Here is an 18,420-nt window from a genome sequence, read left to right as displayed (position 1 = left end):
AATTAAATTTTTTTGGAATTTTTAATTATTGTTCAAATTTTTTATATTTTCAAGTATCATTTTTTAAATAACAATCTACCTACAGAATATAAATACTGTACCAAAAACCCCTTGAAATATTAAACTTTTTGCTGAAGTTCTGAAATTTTTTTTTTGAAAATGATCTTTTTACGACTATTGAGATGCACTGAGCGGTAATTAAATTACAATAGAAATTTACAAAATTCACACAAGCCCCGAAAATCCCCAAAAATCCCTGATCACAGTTTGGGTTTTGGGGCTCACGTTCTGGGCTTGGGAATATAAATAATGTACCAAAAACCCCTTGAATGTTGGAATATTAAACTTCTTGCTGAAGTTGTAAATTTCTTTTTTGAAAATCATTTTTGACTTTTGAGATGCACAGAACGGTAATTACAATAGAAATGTACAAAATTTACAAGCCCCGAAAAGCCCCAAAAAGCCCTGATCACAGTTTGGGTTTCGGGGCTCACGTTCTGGGCTTGGTTTTCAGAGGAAAAGGTTTCGGGCTTTGGGCCAGAGCTTTGTAGGTTACAGTTTTTAAGGTTTTGGGGCTTGGACATTCGGGCTTCAAGGAAATAATCGGGGCTTTTTCGGGTTTCGGGTCCTGGTCCTGGGCCGGGCCTCATCCCTGATTGTTCAATTTTGAGAAAGGTTTTTAGAACACCTGCAGGTGTTTCATTTACACACATTCAGTACCTAGACACCGCAAGCAGGTGGTTACCCTTTCAGAACCGAAAGCAGGTGGTTACCCTGTTGGAATAAAAAACCCACCAGTCATTTGTGATTTTGCTGTGCTCCCAAGAGGTTCTCTCAGTACCTAGTGCTTTTGGAGTCGCATATGCTTTCAACGCTGGAGCTTTCAGAATAGCATAGTGTACTTATTCGGAATCGCTTTGTGCTTTTTATTTCAAAATTACATTGTGCTTTTTATTTCAAAATTACGTTGTTCTTTTTTTCAAATTCGCGTTCTTTTTTTTCAAGATCGCATTGTGTTTTTTTCAAAATCGCGTTGTGTTTTTTTCTTCAAATTCGCGATGTGCTTTTTTTCAAATTCGCGTTGTGCTTTTTTTCAAATTTAAGTGGTGCTTTTTTTTCTAAATCGCGTTGTGATTTTTTTCAAATTTGTGTTGTGCTTTTTTTCAAAATCGCTTGTTTTTTTTCAAATTTGTGTTGTGCTTTTTTTCAAATTCGCGTTGTGCTTTTTTTCAAATTCGTGTTGTGCTTTTTTTTCAAATTTGCGATGTGTTTTTTTTCAAATTCACGTTGTGCTTTTTTTCAAATTTGCCTGTGCTTTTTTTTTAAATTCGCGTTGTGCTTTTTTTCAGAATCATCTGTGCTTTTTTACAAATTTGTGTTTTGCTTTTTTTACTAAATCGCTAGTACTTTTTTCAAATTTGCGTTGTGCTTTTTTTTCTAAATTGCGTTGCGCTTTTTTTTCAAAATCACGTTGTGCTTTTTTTTACAAAATTGTGTTGTGCTTTTTTTTACAAAATTGCGTTGTGCTTTTTTTTTAATTGCGTTGTGCTTTTTTTCCAAATCGCGTTGTGCTTTTTTTTCTAAATTGCGTTGTGCTTTTTTTCAAAATCGCTTGTGCTTTTTTTTAAAATTTGCGTTGTGCTTTTTTTTCTAAATTGCGATGTGCTTTTTTTTCAAAATCGCGTTGTGCTTTTTTTACAAAATTGTGTTGTGCTTTTTTTTGCTTTTTTTTCGAAATCACATTGAGCTTTTTTTTACTGAAATCGCGTTGTTTTTTTTTCTGTAATCGCGTTGTGCTTCATTTTGCTTTTTTACCGAAATCGCGTTGTGCTTTTTTCCCCAAAATTGCGTTGTGCTTTATTTTGCTTTTTTTTGAAATCGCATTGTGCTTTTTTTTTTGAAATCACATCATTTTTTTTTTCGAATTCGCGTTGTGCTTTTTTTCCGAAATTGCGTTGTGCTTTTTTTTTTACTGAAATCACGTTGTGCTTTTTTCCCCAAAATCGCGTTGTGCTTTATTTTGCTTTTTTTTGAAATCGCATTGTGCTTTTTTTTGAAATCACGTTGTGCTTTTTTTTTCAAAATCGCGTTGTGCTTTTTTTTTACTGAAATCGCGTTGTGCTTTTTTTCAAAATCGCGTTGTGCTTTATTTTGCTTTTTTTACCGAAATCGCGTTGTGCTTTATTTTGCTTTTTTACCGAAATCGCGTTGTGCTTTTCCCCCCAAAATCACGTTGTGCTTTATTTTGCTTTTTTTCGAAATTGCGTTGTGCTTTTTTTTCGAAATCACATTGTGCTTTTTTTTGAAATCGCGTTGTGCTTTTTTAACGAAAATTGCGTTGTGCTTTATTTTTTGCTTTTTTTTGTAATCGCGTTGTGCTATTTTTTTTACCGAAATCACGTTGTGCTGTTTTTTGAAATCGCGTTGTGCTTTATTTTGCTTTTTTACTGAAATCGCATTGTGCTTTATTTTGATTCTTAAGCATCGAAAATGTGTTCAAAAAAATTATTATTCGCCGAATAAAGTACATAAATAATTACTTAGGTGATGAACAATTGATTTTATTTTTGAAGCATTTTTGTGTATGATCTGACGAGGGAACCTCTCGAGACGTCCGCCTCTGATTTGAACTGGAAAGAGCGCAGTCTAATATACCCATAACCCAAATTTCAGCGCCCAAAATTAATTTTTTCATTATTCGATTTTTTGTGGACTTTTGAGTGAGTATTCAAACGTGAATTTTATGAGGAAAAATTTCAAAAAATGAACAATTTTCCGTTCGAAGGGAAATTTTTAAAATTTGCGTCTAAAAACAACCCCCAAATTCGAGTTTCACTACTTCCGAGTTAATTTGGAGCCTCTAACAGGAAGTTCAAATACAAACGAATTCATGTCTTGAATAACTAGTAAATCTTATTGAAAAATTACTCAATCCTTCAATAACAGATTCAAATTTCAAACCGACTTTACATTAAAAATTACTATAAAAACAAGTAGAATAAAATCAGATAAAATTGTGTATTTAAAAAAAAAAAAGTTGGTATAAAATTTCGTCAGGTATAAAATACGACAAATTTAGATACACCGACGTAATGGTAAACATTTGATGAACAGCTTTAAGCTAAACAAAATATTACAAAAATTATAAAAGACTGTTAATTAAGTATTACTTCATGGATTGGAAATTAGCTGACAAACTGATTAACGTGGCACGAGCAATTAATTAATTTACAGACGATTAAATAAAACATGCGTAACGAGATTACTAGAGTATTTTTTGGATCAAGTATTAAGTTATCTACAAGGATTAAACGTTGAAACTTTATCCGAATAGCACGAATGGAGCTGTAATGAACAACATAATAAGTTCATTAATGACTTGATAACAATAGGTAAATTTAAATATGAAACGCGAGTTTATTAAAACAAACAAATTGAAGTATCTTCCGTAATATCTTCTACAATATTTCTAATCTACTTAATACAATATACATGAAGCGTAATGTAAGAACAGACCACAAAGACGAACTCATAAATTTTCGAGCACGAACAAACTCGCCACAGAAGTACATCAAGACAACACGACACTTTTATAAAAATTGTTTTTTAAAATTATTTACAAAATCTGCTTTCACGATGAAGCCAAAAAATTAAAAAAAGGACTGTTCGTAAGAATAAATGTAAGAATACAATAAGTTAATGACGGGTACTGGGTACCTTGAAACGTGATGGACTGTAATCATGTGATTAAATTTGCGAAATAGAAAAAAATACACAAATACAGCATAAGGCACATCAGGTCGCAAAAATATATCACAGACAAGTTGCAGTTAGACGGTAAATTAATTAGCATTAATACTAGGAGTATCCTGGGTTACAGCGAGAGAGCGTTTTGTTGGATCCGGAATGTACATTTTCACTAAAATGCTGCGTGGAAAATGAATATAAAGTTAAAATTCAGGAGTCAGAAAATTCTTGAATTTATACGTAACGATATAAATGTATGTACTTACGCTAAACATCCCAACATGAACAATATTAAAAATCCTGATACATAAAATATAGCTCCAGGCATCGTCTCTAAGGTTAAATTGAAAATAGTTGAATACAGCAAATTAGCAAACATAGGAGTGGTGGATTCCGTTGACGCCAATAATGAAAATACTTTTCCTGAAGATGAATTACAATTTGAAAACAATTAGCACTTGGTTGAATACTGATGGGTAATAAATCAAAATACTGTCGTTTACCGAGCTCATCTTTGCCCACATTACGCGACAGAAACGATCTGATTATCGATCCAGATATACCCAACGTACAAGAAAGAAGTTTCGAGAAATATATATGCCACACTCTGAACCCGAAAATCATCACTAGAGCAGAAAGAACTCGGAAAAATGCAGCAATAGAGAGTATGAGAAGATCATCCAGTTGCAGTACACGGCACAGTAGCCAAGTTCCACCGGCGGCTCCAATAGCTGAAAAAAAATATGAATCAGTAACTCGATGATCCTCGCGGAATGAAATGATTCAAGAAACTCACCGTTTGCAATGATTATAAAACTGCTCAAGTACGTATACTGGGTCATATTCCAATTCAGAACTCGTTGCAAGAAAAGATATAGTACATTAGTTTCACCTGTAACATTAATTTTTTCGTTTCAACGTAGATTCGGGATTAAGACGGACGCGAATTAGGATCATATGTACTTACCGAATACATTGACCAAAGAACATGCCAAGATCAGCGTTAGAAGAAAAAGGGTGATACGCATTTTGGGCGTTTGTCTTTTATAACAGCATTCGTATAATTCTAGAATATGATGAAGATGGAACGGGTTCCTTTTCGGTGAATTCAGTTCCACCTGAAAATGATCGTTTTTCGAATGAATTTTATGCTATCTTATTACTTGGTTTTTCGATTTCAATCCCAATTCATACCTGAGATGGTATAATTGATTCGTCCAGGAAGAAATAGATATAAAATAACGACAGGTAAACGAATACCGAAGACACGCCATATATCATAGTATATCCAAATGGTTCCAACAAAAGATATGATTGCATACCACCCAGGGCTCCCATAAATAACGCTCCTTGCAAACGTCCCAATCTGTTGAACAAAAATGATCCCAATTATCATCACGATCTAACGCAATGTTTTAACGTTTATTTCAATTATTTACCTATATCCTCGATTTTCCAACGTAGTGACATCACATACGTAACAAAAACTTCCCAATATAAAAGTGGTACTGCCTCCACTGAATGCCAATGGTAAACTAAAAAATAAAAAGTACAGCGGGTGAAACGCTGGAATACTGGAAGCAAACGTCCATAAACCGTAGGTAGCCGAGTATCCTGAAAAAATATAAATAAATTACTAATTGATCCACTTAAGTATGTGTATTGAAAAAATTTCCATCTCGAATAACATACCAAGAAGTGAACTCAATATGAGTGGTTTACGACCGTAAGTATCACTCCAGGGCCCAATGAAAAATGAGATGAAAGACGGAATGGCGACTTCAATGATTGATCTATAAATGTTAAATGTGGATGCAAATTTCTCGTATTCATCTTTTACTTTAAGATCAATAGTTGGACTAAAACATTGCTCCTGTGTTAAGTTGAGCATTGTTCGACAATACTGTAATTCTACTGCGTTTGGAACTATCGTTTCTATACAAAAAAAAAAACATAACAGTTAGAAAACTGAATGATGTGTTACACGTCTTGTCAGTTCAAGAATTACCAAAAAGAGAGCTTCCGGCAAACAAGAGAAATACAGCTGGTTCGATAAAATATCTCCTTGGTTTAGGATTGGAAATGACTCCCTGAAAATCATTCTGCACTACTGGGTTTTCTATCACCTCGTTATCAACGATTATAGCTCGATCTTCTTCGTTTTCTCTGTCCTGAAATAAAAAAGGAATAATTTGAATTTATCAACAAAGAAAATTTATACTAAAGAAAGCGTATTTTATTGAACCGGTTTTGATTTGGCAAGGTGCTCGTTTCAACTTACTTACAGAAAATTTCATAATTACAGCGTTTAATAGAAAATTATACAGGGAAAATAGAATTCGTCAGTTGAGAGAGAAAACGCCATAGATAAGAACACAACGAGATAATTACAAGGTCGTCAGCTTAGGTGTTTTTTTATCGTGAAATTTAATACTGAATCGTATGATTGATCTTTGCACAGCAAAGATTAGGCTTTTTGTGTTGAAAGAAATATGATCACATCGGTATTTCTTTCACTAAACAAAGAAAAATGTGAGAATGAAGAAGTAGAAATATTTCGAATAAAAGCATATTGTAAATAAATAAGCGTTCGTTTGTGGTTTTGAGACAAAGACATGGTTATGAAATTGAAATTGCTGCAAGGAAGTCGATCACTGAAACAATGGGACATGTGTTAGGAGTCAAGATTGACTTGACTGCATTGCGATAGTAAAATTGGATGAAACTAGCGGAGGTTGATCATTAAATTAGATTGAATTAAGATAATCTGATGACTGTTAAGCTTATCTCATTTTATTCAAAACACAACATGCACAATGCACAAGCACATTGCTGTATCAATTCTATCCTAAATGGTGACATGAAACCGTAAACACGATCACTAGGAACAATAAAGGATTATATAGTCAATTCAAAATTACACTTATTAAAGAATATTGAAAAAATTTAAGGTACTTACTCCGGTATTCATTATAATGCACAATAGTTATGATACATTCGTGTGTTAGAAAATATCAATCCAACGACTCACTCGTCTAGCTTGAAGTTGTTATCACTAGACACGCAGTCTTTGTACTATTGTTTGCGATTAAAAATTAAATTCTTTTTCTTTTTATTGTTACACAATAATTACTCTAATTCTAATTACATTCTAATTACATATTACATAAAATTTTATCAGCTGCTGAAAAAAAAATACACAAAAGAGGAAAAGACAAAATAAACGTTGCGCAGAACTTGATGCGTCGTAACATTGTAATGATAAGAAACTTTGGACTGCATTAAATTTTGAATTTTTACTTCAAACTCACCATAAAAATATTCATCAGTGTTTTTTTAATAAACTAAATTTATTTATCAACGAACTAAAATTGATTAAATTCCTCGAAAAATAAGTTCAATATTTAAAAAAACTTTTTTTTATTGTTTCGGAAAAATCAAGTTCAATCAGTGAATCAGTGTGACCAGATCAATGCTTCGAAAAAATTATCATTCTTGTTATCGAAAAAATTTGAAAATTTGAAAAATTTTTAAGACATAAGACCTTACAAACTCAAAACTGAGCAAAGTAATTTTAAATTTAAAGCCACGAAAATTTTAATTATACCTACTGACTCCTAGATATGCTATGATTGACGAATGGAGGTTTTTTGAAAACCACCTGACCGAACAGGCGAACACTCACAGTGACCATGATCGGATTTTTGTTCTTCAGCATGAATAAAATCAGCCGAAGTTTGAATTGAATCAAATTTTTTTGTGCAGATGCAGAAGCAAAGTGAAGTGAGCATTCCTCAGGGGTGCTAACCGTACCGTAACCGCAAAAAACCGAAAACCCAAACCCAAACCCAAACAAGACCCATAATTTTAGCCATTTTCAAACCCAAACTGAAAACAAAAACCGAAATTTCATAGGTTTTTTAAAAACCGTAAAAAACCAGAACAAAAATAATGAAGCAGCGTGAGTGAAACCGAAACCTAAACCGATATAATTTATTTCGGTTTTTTTCGGTTTTCAGTTTGGGTTTTTTTCGGTTTTTTAAGGTTTTCTGTTGGGTTTTTTTCGGTTTTTTTATTTTTTTGGGGAGATTTTTTCTAATTTTTGACTTTTGAGACTCGAAAGTCGAAATCCAGGGAAATTGATAAATATAATGAACTGAACCTAACAAATTGGGTCCTTGGTTGTTGCTGTTTGGGTTGCGAAGAAATTTTTTAAAAAAATATGTGAAACCCAAAAAAACCGAAAAACGAAACCAAAACCGGAATTTTTGTGAGTAAAACCGAAACCCAAACTGAAACCGAAATTTTGAATTTCAAAACCGAAACCGAAATCAAAACCGAAAAATGTCAACAAAAAAATTGGAGTGAAACCGTAACCTTAATTAAAATAATTAAGGTTAGCACCCCTGGCATTCCTCCTCTCCAAATTGGAAAAAATTGATAGAAATTTTATTTGAAGTCGAAACGATTGAGAAAATTCTCATATTAGTCATATTATAATAATTTTAGTTGAAAAATGAGGGGATTTAAAATAGGTAATTTTCACTTTTTTTAAAAGTTTTCCTTTGGTTTTTTTCCCGCCATGATTAGTTAGTGTATCAGATTAGATTCGGCATTCCAAGAAAAATCAATGTGTTTCTGTTTTTCACATTATTATGTCATAGTCCTTTACTATTTCTTTTTTATTCAACTCATTGGCTAATCTGAAAAGATGAAAAATAAAAATGAGGAGAATAACAACCCAAAAAAACCAGCTTAAGTACCTACTTACTTTACTTTGTACCTATAGGCACCTAGACCCACCCTGTATCTACCCATATCTAATCAGTGATGGCAAAACTTTTTCATTTCAGTTCAAGTTTTTAGTTTTTAGTTTCAGTTTTATTTTTTTCAGTTCAAGTTTTCAGTTTTAAGTTTCAGTTTTACTTTTTTCAGTTCAAGTTTTTAGTTTCAGTTTTCAGTTTTGCTTTTTTCAGTTCAAGTTTTCATTTTAGTTTCAGTTTTCAAAATTTTTCTTAAAGTTCAAAAGGAAATGAAAAAAAAAATTATTTTCTTTCATGAATTTTTTCACACATATCTAATTTGCTACTTGGCAACAAAAACTTCAAATTTCAAATTCAAACATTTCAAACTCAAAAATTATGAATAAAATATGCAGGGCTGTGCAGAGAAAATCCGGGCCTGGGGGGCCAAAGAAAAGAGAAGTTATGCTATACTTGGGAGGAAGATAGCATCGTCCTTTTGCCGACAAAAAATTGTTATTTTGCCACAATAATCAAAATTTTAATTAACACGCTGAGCAGTGAGCACTGTATAGTATCAAAAAACTTTGAAAATCCAGTGGTTCTGTTCTGTTCAGAAAAAGTGAAAAATTTGCATTTTATGTACACTCACTTACAAGCGGGTCATTCCATGTCAACTCAACCAAAAAAAGGCGATTTTGAAAGTCATGTCTTTCGATTTCGCTCAATTTTTTTTTTACAATATCTACCCACCCAGTAAGTAAGAAAGGCGCAATCAGTTTGGCCCCAGCCCCCTCAGGGGGCGGGTGGGGGGCTCCCATTATTTGGTTTCGAGATGGCACTCGTTGACAGAGAGGGAGCATCCCCACCCCCAATTTTGGGTGAAACGTTCGAAAGAAAATCTGGGGCATGTGATATATCGAATTGTATGTTTTTGGCGACGCTGAACACGAATATGACGTTAGATTTTTGATAGGACTCCATCCACGGCCCCCAGCACCTCCCCAAATGGGGTAAAAGTTCAAAAAAGTGTTTTGTTCATGCGACACATGAAATAATATGTTTTTGGTGACGCTGAACACGAATATGACGTCAGATTTTTGATTGGGCCTCATCCACGGCCCCCAACAATTTTTTTGGACTTTTACCTATTAGGGGAGGTTCTGGCCGGGGGGCCATAGATGAGGTCGATTTAAAAAACTATGGCTATATTCGTGTTCAGCGATATCGAAAACATACTATTTCATGTGTCACACGAATGTTACCATTTTTTTGGGGGTTACCCGCTTTGTGGAGGTGCAGGGGGCCGTGGACGGGTCAAATCAAAAGTCTGACGTCATATTCGTGTTCAGCGTCACCAAAAACATATTATTCCATGTGTCACACGAACAAGACGCATTTTTGAACTTTTACCCCCTTTGAGGAGGTGCTGGGGGCTGTGGATGGACCCCTATCGAAAATCTAACGTTATATTCGTGTTCAGCGTAGCCAAAAACATACAATTCGATATATCACATGCCCCAGATTTTCTTTCGAACGTTTCACTCAAAATTGGGGGTGGGGATGCTCCCCCTCTGTCAACGAGTGCCATCTCGAAACCTATAAATATTTCGAAAAAGTATCAAAATGTACATCTATGGAAATTTTTTCAAAATTTTGAATGGTAGCTCCCACTTACAGGCTACAGCGCCATTTTGAAATTTGAACTTTCAAATTGAAAGTTAAACTTTCAACTTTTGAAAATTTCAACATACTTTAAAAGTTCAAAATTCAATGCCCTTTCGAACTGTGAAATCAGTTTTGATCAAAGTATCATAGTTTTGGAGGAATGGGCTGCTGAAGTTGAGTACCTCGAGACAATGTGAAAATAATAGAAGCCCCCCCCCATCCGCCCTCTGAGGGGGCTGGGACCAAACTGATTGCGGCTTTCTTACTTACCGGGTGGGTAGATATTGTAAAAAAAATTGAGCGAAATCGAAGGACATGACCCAAAAACGTTGGTTGAGTTGACATGGAATGACCCAAGTAGCATCTTGAATGGCCCCAGTGAAGCGAGGGCAAAAGTTTTCAGCTTTGGAAAATTTGTGATTTAAAAAGTAGAACGACATCAATCGATTTTAATGAAGAAAAAAAAATAGGTTTTTCTTTTTGGTTTTTCTGATCTCAACATTTTTCAAATTCAATAGGTTTCTTGAAATTGTAACTCTGAGAAGAGTATCAAATTGACCCATGCAAAGCGAGGGCAAAAGATTGGATAATTTGTAGTTCAAAAAGTAGAAAAACATCAATTTTAATGAGAGAATTCGCCATTCTGTTTTTCTGATGTCAACTTTTTCTAAATTTCATTTTTCAAATTTTCATCAATGTTTTTTTTTTTAAACTCTGACTCATAGCGGAAACTTGGAAAGAAAAGATTCAAATTGGCCCGAGCGAAGCGAGGGCAAAAATTTTTGAAAAAAATAAGAATTTTGAGAATAGATTGATGATTTTGTCGACAAAATTCAGTGATGGCAAAACTTTTTCATTTCAGTTCAAGTTTTTAGTTTTTAGTTTCAGTTTCATTTTTTTCAGTTCAAGTTTTCAGTTTTTAGTTTCAGTTCAAGTTTTCAGTTTTCAGTTTAAGTTTTTCTCATTTCAGTTCTAGTTTCAGTTTCAGTTTCTCCATTTCAGTTCAAGTTTTTAACCAGTTTCAGTTTTAGTTTCAGTTTCAGTTTTCCATCACTGTATCTAATACGTAGTCAGAATAATCAATAACTAGGTATCATAAATTTTTAAAAATACTGTAGATTTTTAGAACAATAGGTGATGAGATAAAAGAGGCGGAGATCAATATTTTGTGGATTGAAAGTGAGTGAGAGGATCTAATCAACTACCTATTTATGGTAGGTTTTCATCTCAAAATTGAATGGGTATGAGATCATTGCACATTATTTTCGAATACTTTTTCTGGAAAATTCATTCGAACTATCTACTCAATATGAAGAGCATCGAGGGAAGGCATTTTCAAGTAGGTACTCATGAGTTTTTTAAAGAAAAATGCTCTAATAAGTACCTATCTATGTATTTTATGGACATTATGTAGCCTACGTATGCTAATGGCAAACTCTTTACCAACTACCTATGAATTCAAAATTAGTGTAAGTACAGAAATAAACTTACAGAATTATACAACACATTGCGTATGCCATGATTGCTGCTATATTGAATGGCATCGAAGGAGACGTAGATAAAGCTTCTCTGTAAAGAGTATTGAAGATGATTTGTCCGATAAATGTGGATAATTGTCCCAAAATAATGATCGTTGTTATAATCTTTCCTGAGTTTTTTAAGAAATTACGTTATTAATATCTAAGCCTATTGAAACGAATCTGTAAATCTATTCACTAATGAGAAAAATTCTCTCACCGATATCTTCTTTGAAGACAGCTTTAGATAAAAACGATTTAACCGTTGGCACAAATAAACCATATGAGCTTTTCAAAATATTACAACAGTAAATTTGCCAAGTTTCGGTGCTGTTGGCGAAAACCAACATGGAAAAAAATTGGCTGATCGAAATTATAATCAATATGTGCAAATCACTCAGTTTTAATTTCACATTCAGCCACCAATTACCAATAAAGGCTACAGCACCTAAAATTTCGAGTACAATAATTAATGATTTGGTTTTATTCCAAATTTTCAAATTTTGAAAAATGCTGGTTTGATTTGAACTTACAATGAGCTAAAATAGAAAAACCCATCAAATTACTGTACATACTTAGAGTCCAATTTTGAGTTTTTTGTAGATACATGTACTCAATTGATCTAGTTCCTGAGGGCAGAAAACATCGATTTAGATTTTTAAAAATTAATAGAAAAGAACAGGTACTTGCATTAAGAAAATCATTTTATATGCAACTCACCTACTATGAAGCTTATGCATAAAATATGTACTATACATAAAGTTACGATTACAATTCTCATTCGATTTGTTAATTTAGTGAAACAAGATGGAAATATTTCTCTAAAATTGTAGGGTCGTAGGTTGAATGATTCTCTTCTTGATATCGCCACGATCTATTTTATGTATTAAAAATTGAACATTGTAAGTAGATAATTAAATGCGTACAAGATTATTTCTATGTATAGCTACCTATACATTCGTTAGAATACGTAAATTGAAAAAATTTTGAAAAAAAAGAAGAAATTTGAAATTGCCTACTAAATTATGAAGGTTGCTTCTTTCTTTCGAAATGAAGGTAAGAAAATGTATAGGTTTTTTTTATACTTGAGTGAGAGAGTTAAGGATTCAAAGTCATTGTCATTGTAATTATATGTAGGCCTAGTTGCAAAGAAATGAGCGAGATTTCATCGTACCCGCACCTACCCATTTTCGGATGGGTATGGGTACAAACAATCCAGGAAAAATTTTAAAATACGTAATGAAGATTTGAAGTCTTTTTGAGGTTTTTTCAAAGATTTTCATTAATTTCATTGTATCAGAAATACGAATACTTATAGTCCTGCATATGACAATAGGAGTAATTGCACCCCCCCCCCGCCGATCCTCCGGGACAACATTTTTCTTAAAGGGGATATCCTAAGGAACATTTTAATGCAAAGTTGCCAAAAAAAAAGTTGGCCTTACTTACAAAATGGCGGCCATTTTGATTGACAGGTCAGCCGAAATCGCAGATTTTGCGTTTTAACATAAGACTTGCACAAACTTTTTCAAACTTTACAAAGGTAGATCGAAAGATCATGCAAAAATTTATCACCTGTCCAAATTTCAAGTGCTAAAGTGCGTTTTTCGATTTTTGGTGAATTTTTGAAAATCGAATTTAGGCCAAAAATGAGGGAAAAAAACAAAATTTTACCAAATTGACCAAGAAAGCTGAAATTTGGGATATACCCTATTTTCGACATGCCAAATCGATTGGAAACGGTTTCAACCCGTTTTGAGCAGTTCTGGAGCCTCCAGCAGATTTTTGAAACTCGAAATTCCCACAAAATTCCATCAAATTGGAGTTGTAAGGCTAAAATTCATTCTAAAAACTAATTTCAATACGCTACGAAGTACTGCAGGTGAATTTCAAGTCGTTTTGGAGGCTCCAGCGACGTTTTGAAAATTCCTGAAGCCTCCAGCAGATTTTTGAAACTTTGAATTTTCACAAAATTTCATCAAATAGAGATGGAAAGCTGACATTTACTCTACACTCCAATTTTAACACCCACGGAAGACGACTTTAGGTGGGTTCAAGTAATTTTAGGGCCACCAGCGACTTTTTTTGAAAATTACTGGAGCCTCTAGCAGATTTTTGGAACTTTAAATTTTTACAAAATTTCATCAAATGGAGATGGAAAGCAGAAATTTACTCCACACTTCAATTTTAACACCCTCTGAAGACGATTTCAGGTGGGTTCAAGTCATTTTAGGGCCTCCAGCGACTTTTTTGAAAATTACTGGAGCCTCCAGTAGATTTTTTAAACTTGAAATTTCCCCAACATTAATTTATCAAATGGAGTTTGCAAGCTGAAATTTACTTCGCAGACTAGATGGTGGTTTCAAATGGTTTTGAAGCTTCCAGCTACTTTTAGGAAATTTCAATTTTCCAAAAAAACGTCATACAACCTTTCAAAAAGTTGCTGGAGGCTCCAAAAAGACTTGAAATTCACCAGCTGTCAACTTCGTAGCGTATTGAAATTAGTGTGCAGAATGAATTTCGACTCTCCATCTTGGTTTGGTTACGTTTTGGGGAAATTTCAAGTTTCAAAAATCTACTGGAGGCTCCAGTAATTTTCAAAAAAGTCGTTGAAGGCTCTAAAATGACTTGAAATCCACCAGAAGTCGTTTTCAGAGGGTGTTAAAATTGTAGTGTAGAGTAAATGTCAGCTTTCCATCTCTATTTGATGAAATTTTGTGAAAATTTAAAGTTTCAAAAATCTGCTGGAGGCTTCAGGAATTTTCAAAACGTCGCTGTAGCCTCCAAAACGACTTGAAATTCACCTGCAGTACTTCGTAGCGTATTGAAATTAGTTTGCAGAATGAATTTTAGCTTTATAACTCCAATTTGATGGAATTTTGTGGGAATTTCGAGTTTCAAAAATCTGCTGGAGGCTCCAGAACTGCTCAAAACGGGTTGAAACCGTTTCCAATCGATTTGGCATGCCGAACATAGGGTATATCCCAAATTTCAGCTTTCTTGGTCAATTTGGTAAAATTTTGATTTTTTCCCTCATTTTTGGCCTAAATTCGATTTTCAAAAATTCACCAAAAATCGAAAAACGCACTTTAGCACTTGAAATTTGGACAGGTGATAAATTTTTGCATGATCTTTCGATCTACCTTTGTAAAGTTTGAAAAAGTTTGTGCAAGTCCTATGTTAAAACGCAAAATCTGCGATTTCGGCTGACCTGTCAATCAAAATGGCCGCCATTTTGTAAGTAAGGCCAACTTTTTTTTTGGCAACTTTGCATTAAAATGTTCCTTAGGATGTCCCCTTTAAGAAAAATGTTGTCCCGGAGGATCGGCGGGGGGGGGGGTGCAATTACTCCTATTGTCATATGCCGGACTATTATCGAGATTTCCTTTCCTGTACCGAGAAAAGGTGAAATCTTCTTATTGTCATGCATTTGAGGCTATTGTAGGTGCTATAAATATGTATTTCAGCGTTTTGTAAATTTTAACCTACTTTGGTGAAAGTGTGAGGTTCTTCAAGTACAAAATAAGTATACAGGAATGCACAACATATGGAAATTGTCATTAGCAAAAATCCTAACGAATAACTGAAATTCTCGGTTATGGAACATAACCAAGAACCAACCAGGTACCCGGTGAAAAATGAGGCTGAAACCATACCAAATCTACAAGAAAATGTTTGAATTCGAGATAAAATTATTTGTCAATCGGTAGGTTAATAAAAAAAAAAAAGCAGATAAGCTTGTAGGAAAAACCTGAAGCTTCTATTTTGCGTTGAAGTTATATGACATGTATAACAATCGCAGATGAATTCTGCTAGTGGTTCTCCACCTATCATCATCGGTATACCAAACAATATCGTGTAATAAGGACTAAAATATGGAAAATAGGAACCCAATGCCCAACAAAATGCTGCGATTGACCAACCTGAAAAAATATTCATTCAAAAAATAATGCTTTAGAAGTTTAGAAAAAATATTCAAATTTTGAAACATTATTTGTTAAGGACAGATAACACAATCATGTTAAATCTTCATGATGATGAATAGTTATGTAGGTAGGTAGAGGTACCTAGACCTACCGAATGTAGATATCAACATCAGTAATCTGTGACCGTAGATTTCAATGGAAGGGCCGACTAAAATTAGAACTATTATTGGCATAAATGATTCGAAACATGCTCGAATTATGTTCAATTCAGCCACGACTTTTTGCGTTTGACCAAAATAATCGTTAGATTGATTAAAACAGTCTTCTTTCGATACGTTCAGAGTTGAATAGCAGTATTGCAGTTCAATGGCGTTCGGCGTTATCATGTCTAAAATTTGTTAAAAAATTATTCAGCATCATATAGTAAATAGGTTGGATAGCTGGTACTTATATCTTATCTTGAATGTACATTCTACACATAGGTAATAATATTTTGCATAGGAATCTAGTCTTTTTTTGTTACATATTGCTGGCGTTTCTTACCCAACAGAATTTTTGAAATCGCGTAAAAAAAGACGATGGGTTCTATGGAATGTTTTATAAAGTCTCCATCGAAATTTTTCCACATTTTGTTGACACGTGTCGTAATCCATTCCGATTCTTCAGAATGCTCTTCGATGATAAGGGACATTATATTTGTTATAAAAACATCTTTAACTGTCAACACGCAGAAGTACCTATTTAAATAAATATGTAAAAGCAAAACAGGTATCTAAAATAGGTACCTCTCAATTGTCGCGAAAATAATACAAATTTTCGTATAATTACCTATTGAATATGGAATGTCATTATTCAAGTCATTATTTTTTCATTTCAGCTTCATAATGAAATTTCATTCATGTTGACACCAAATTGTACAAAGAAGTTGAAAAATTAAAATCGCTAATTTTTCAAAATGATAGTGAATCTGTAACGAACACCTCACTCGAAATGTCCACAGGAAAAGAAATATGTAAACGAGCATAAATTTTGAGATAACTACTAGCTTACGTTGTCTAGCTTTTCAGTGAAAATTCGACAACACACCGTATACATTTTTTAAGGGCAGATAACAAATTTTACGTATTTCATATTTTTTAATGTGTTTCAATATTACCTACTTAACCGAATAGTCGAGTCGAGTGTGAAGTTCGTTGAATTTGACATTTTATAACATCGTGCATTGAGTGTGAAAGTTGTTTGATAAAAATTGATGATACACTGTAGGTATCAAATTCTAATATTTAGATCAAACGAGTAAAATTTTCTGTAAATAAATTTCTCGATTTAAAATATAAAAATTTCACCTCGTAATTAAAAATAAAAAATATGTTGAGAACCACTTTGGTGTTTCGTTCTGAATCAGTATTTTATTTTCATCGAAGTGGTCACACTGCGTTTACCTGTTGCAACAGCGCGAGGTATGAGCTTTGCTATTCTTTCTATTGTGTTTTTACATCTTTTACTCTCCTTTTCGTCGCTTTTCAAGTTTCTGCGTAGCTAAAATTCCGCCTTTTCGATTAAAAACATGAAGCGGCCACATTTTGAAAATGTTAATTTTATAATAAATTGAAAAACATCAATCAAGTACCTAACAGAAAACAACCACCTTGAGCAGAGATGAGAATCAGGTAAGAAAACCATAAATCAAAAAAAAATAATTTAAAATCATGAAATAAATTAAAAAAAAAAAAAAAAAAAAAACAGTTTAGAAGAAGAACTTGTAACAAGTACATAGTTACACATAGATAAAAAAAATTAAAAAATAAAAATCACCATCATTCTTCTTTTCCTCTCTGGTACATTATATTGTAACTACCAAACTACCTACCTGAAAATAAATAAATATTGATTATTTCCGACAACTTTGACAGAATCTCGTACCTACTTATGTATTTAATTGAATTATCTAAGTTACATAATTTCTTACCATGACAGCCACCTGTTACCTTTCAGGCTTTCAGGTACGTCAGGATATCTACTTTTACGTTTCTAGGGAGATAATCCGCTACATTACCTCCCGCTCACTAACCGCTCGGTGGACAAACTAGCGGTTTTCTCCCTTAAAAACGTAAAATATTTTATGGAACAAGGGAGATAATGTGATCTTCAACCATTTTGAGTTACTTCCCTCGCTTCGCTCGGGAAATAAGCCTCAAAATTTGTTGAAAATCACATTACCTCCCTAGTTGCATAATATACTATTTCGGTACTCAGCCGATTTCTAAGAGGAGTGACCACAATCCCAGCTGAGCTGAATAGCCTCTCACTAGGCACACTCGTAGGGTTCATCACTAAATATCTCAGCGCAAGCGTACGTAATGGTGATTTCGGCTGTTTTTGTCACCACATAACTGGATCCATTGTCATATCAATAACGTCAGCTTCGAGGTAAGAGCTCAATAAAAAAAGATGATCCATTTGAGCTGTTTGCTTCTGGAGTAGGATTGCTCATTTCTTGAAAATGCCTTTGAATGGGCATTAGTTTGGTACTATTATTTTGATTAGGAGCAGTGTTGCTCGATTGAGTATGATTATTGCCTTCAATCTGCAGTCAAAGCGCTGCTTTCACTGCATTCACAGCTCTCGGACCAACATTAGTATTGTGGAAATGGAATCCTAATTTCTGGCGATATCGAGGACCATGATGGTTGCAATTTGGTAGGATTGGTTATTTAGTAATGGAACCAGCCTTACATTACAACCTAAAATTGAAAATAGGTAATTTTAATATTGAATTTGAATATTAGTGAAGTGACACTTGATCAGATAGTTTGTGGA

At 33.7% G+C, this 18,420-nt stretch overlaps 2 protein-coding genes across 4 annotated transcripts; both read right to left on the bottom strand.

Annotated features, from left to right (window-relative positions):
* Positions 1–3,004: 3,004 nt before the first annotated feature.
* On the bottom strand, positions 3,005–6,870 carry LOC135849735 (probable peptidoglycan muropeptide transporter SLC46). Of its 2 annotated transcripts, none has more exons than XM_065370284.1 (10): positions 6,707–6,870; positions 5,756–5,918; positions 5,440–5,682; positions 5,187–5,361; positions 4,942–5,113; positions 4,715–4,865; positions 4,544–4,639; positions 4,251–4,478; positions 4,014–4,170; positions 3,005–3,927 (listed from the first exon to the last, which is right to left on the bottom strand). In XM_065370284.1, exons 1-10 carry the CDS (start codon positions 6,716–6,718, stop codon positions 3,843–3,845), a joined length of 1,482 nt encoding a protein of 493 aa, XP_065226356.1. In that variant the 5' UTR covers positions 6,719–6,870; the 3' UTR covers positions 3,005–3,842. The 2 variants fall into 2 exon arrangements, with proteins under 2 accessions (XP_065226356.1, XP_065226357.1); XM_065370285.1 differs by lacking the exon at positions 6,707–6,870 and adding an exon at positions 6,033–6,246.
* On the bottom strand, positions 6,756–16,696 carry LOC135849736 (uncharacterized). 2 transcript variants are annotated; one of them, XM_065370287.1, is made up of 10 exons: positions 16,429–16,696; positions 16,144–16,337; positions 15,752–15,988; positions 15,426–15,597; positions 15,164–15,335; positions 12,395–12,548; positions 12,208–12,303; positions 11,895–12,122; positions 11,649–11,805; positions 6,756–8,450 (listed from the first exon to the last, which is right to left on the bottom strand). In XM_065370287.1, the coding sequence occupies exons 2-10, from the start codon at positions 16,289–16,291 to the stop codon at positions 8,393–8,395; spliced, it is 1,422 nt and encodes a 473-aa protein (XP_065226359.1). In that variant the 5' UTR covers positions 16,292–16,337; positions 16,429–16,696; the 3' UTR covers positions 6,756–8,392. The 2 variants fall into 2 exon arrangements, with proteins under 2 accessions (XP_065226359.1, XP_065226358.1); XM_065370286.1 differs by having other exon boundaries at positions 16,144–16,317.
* Between the last annotated feature and the right edge of the window lie 1,724 nt (positions 16,697–18,420).

The sequence above is a fragment of the Planococcus citri genome, chromosome 1 (genome assembly GCF_950023065.1).
Source record: "Planococcus citri chromosome 1, ihPlaCitr1.1, whole genome shotgun sequence".
NCBI classification, from domain to species: domain Eukaryota; kingdom Metazoa; phylum Arthropoda; class Insecta; order Hemiptera; family Pseudococcidae; genus Planococcus; species Planococcus citri.
Note: the sequence above shows the minus strand (reverse complement) of the source record. Positions and strands in the feature narration are given on the sequence as shown.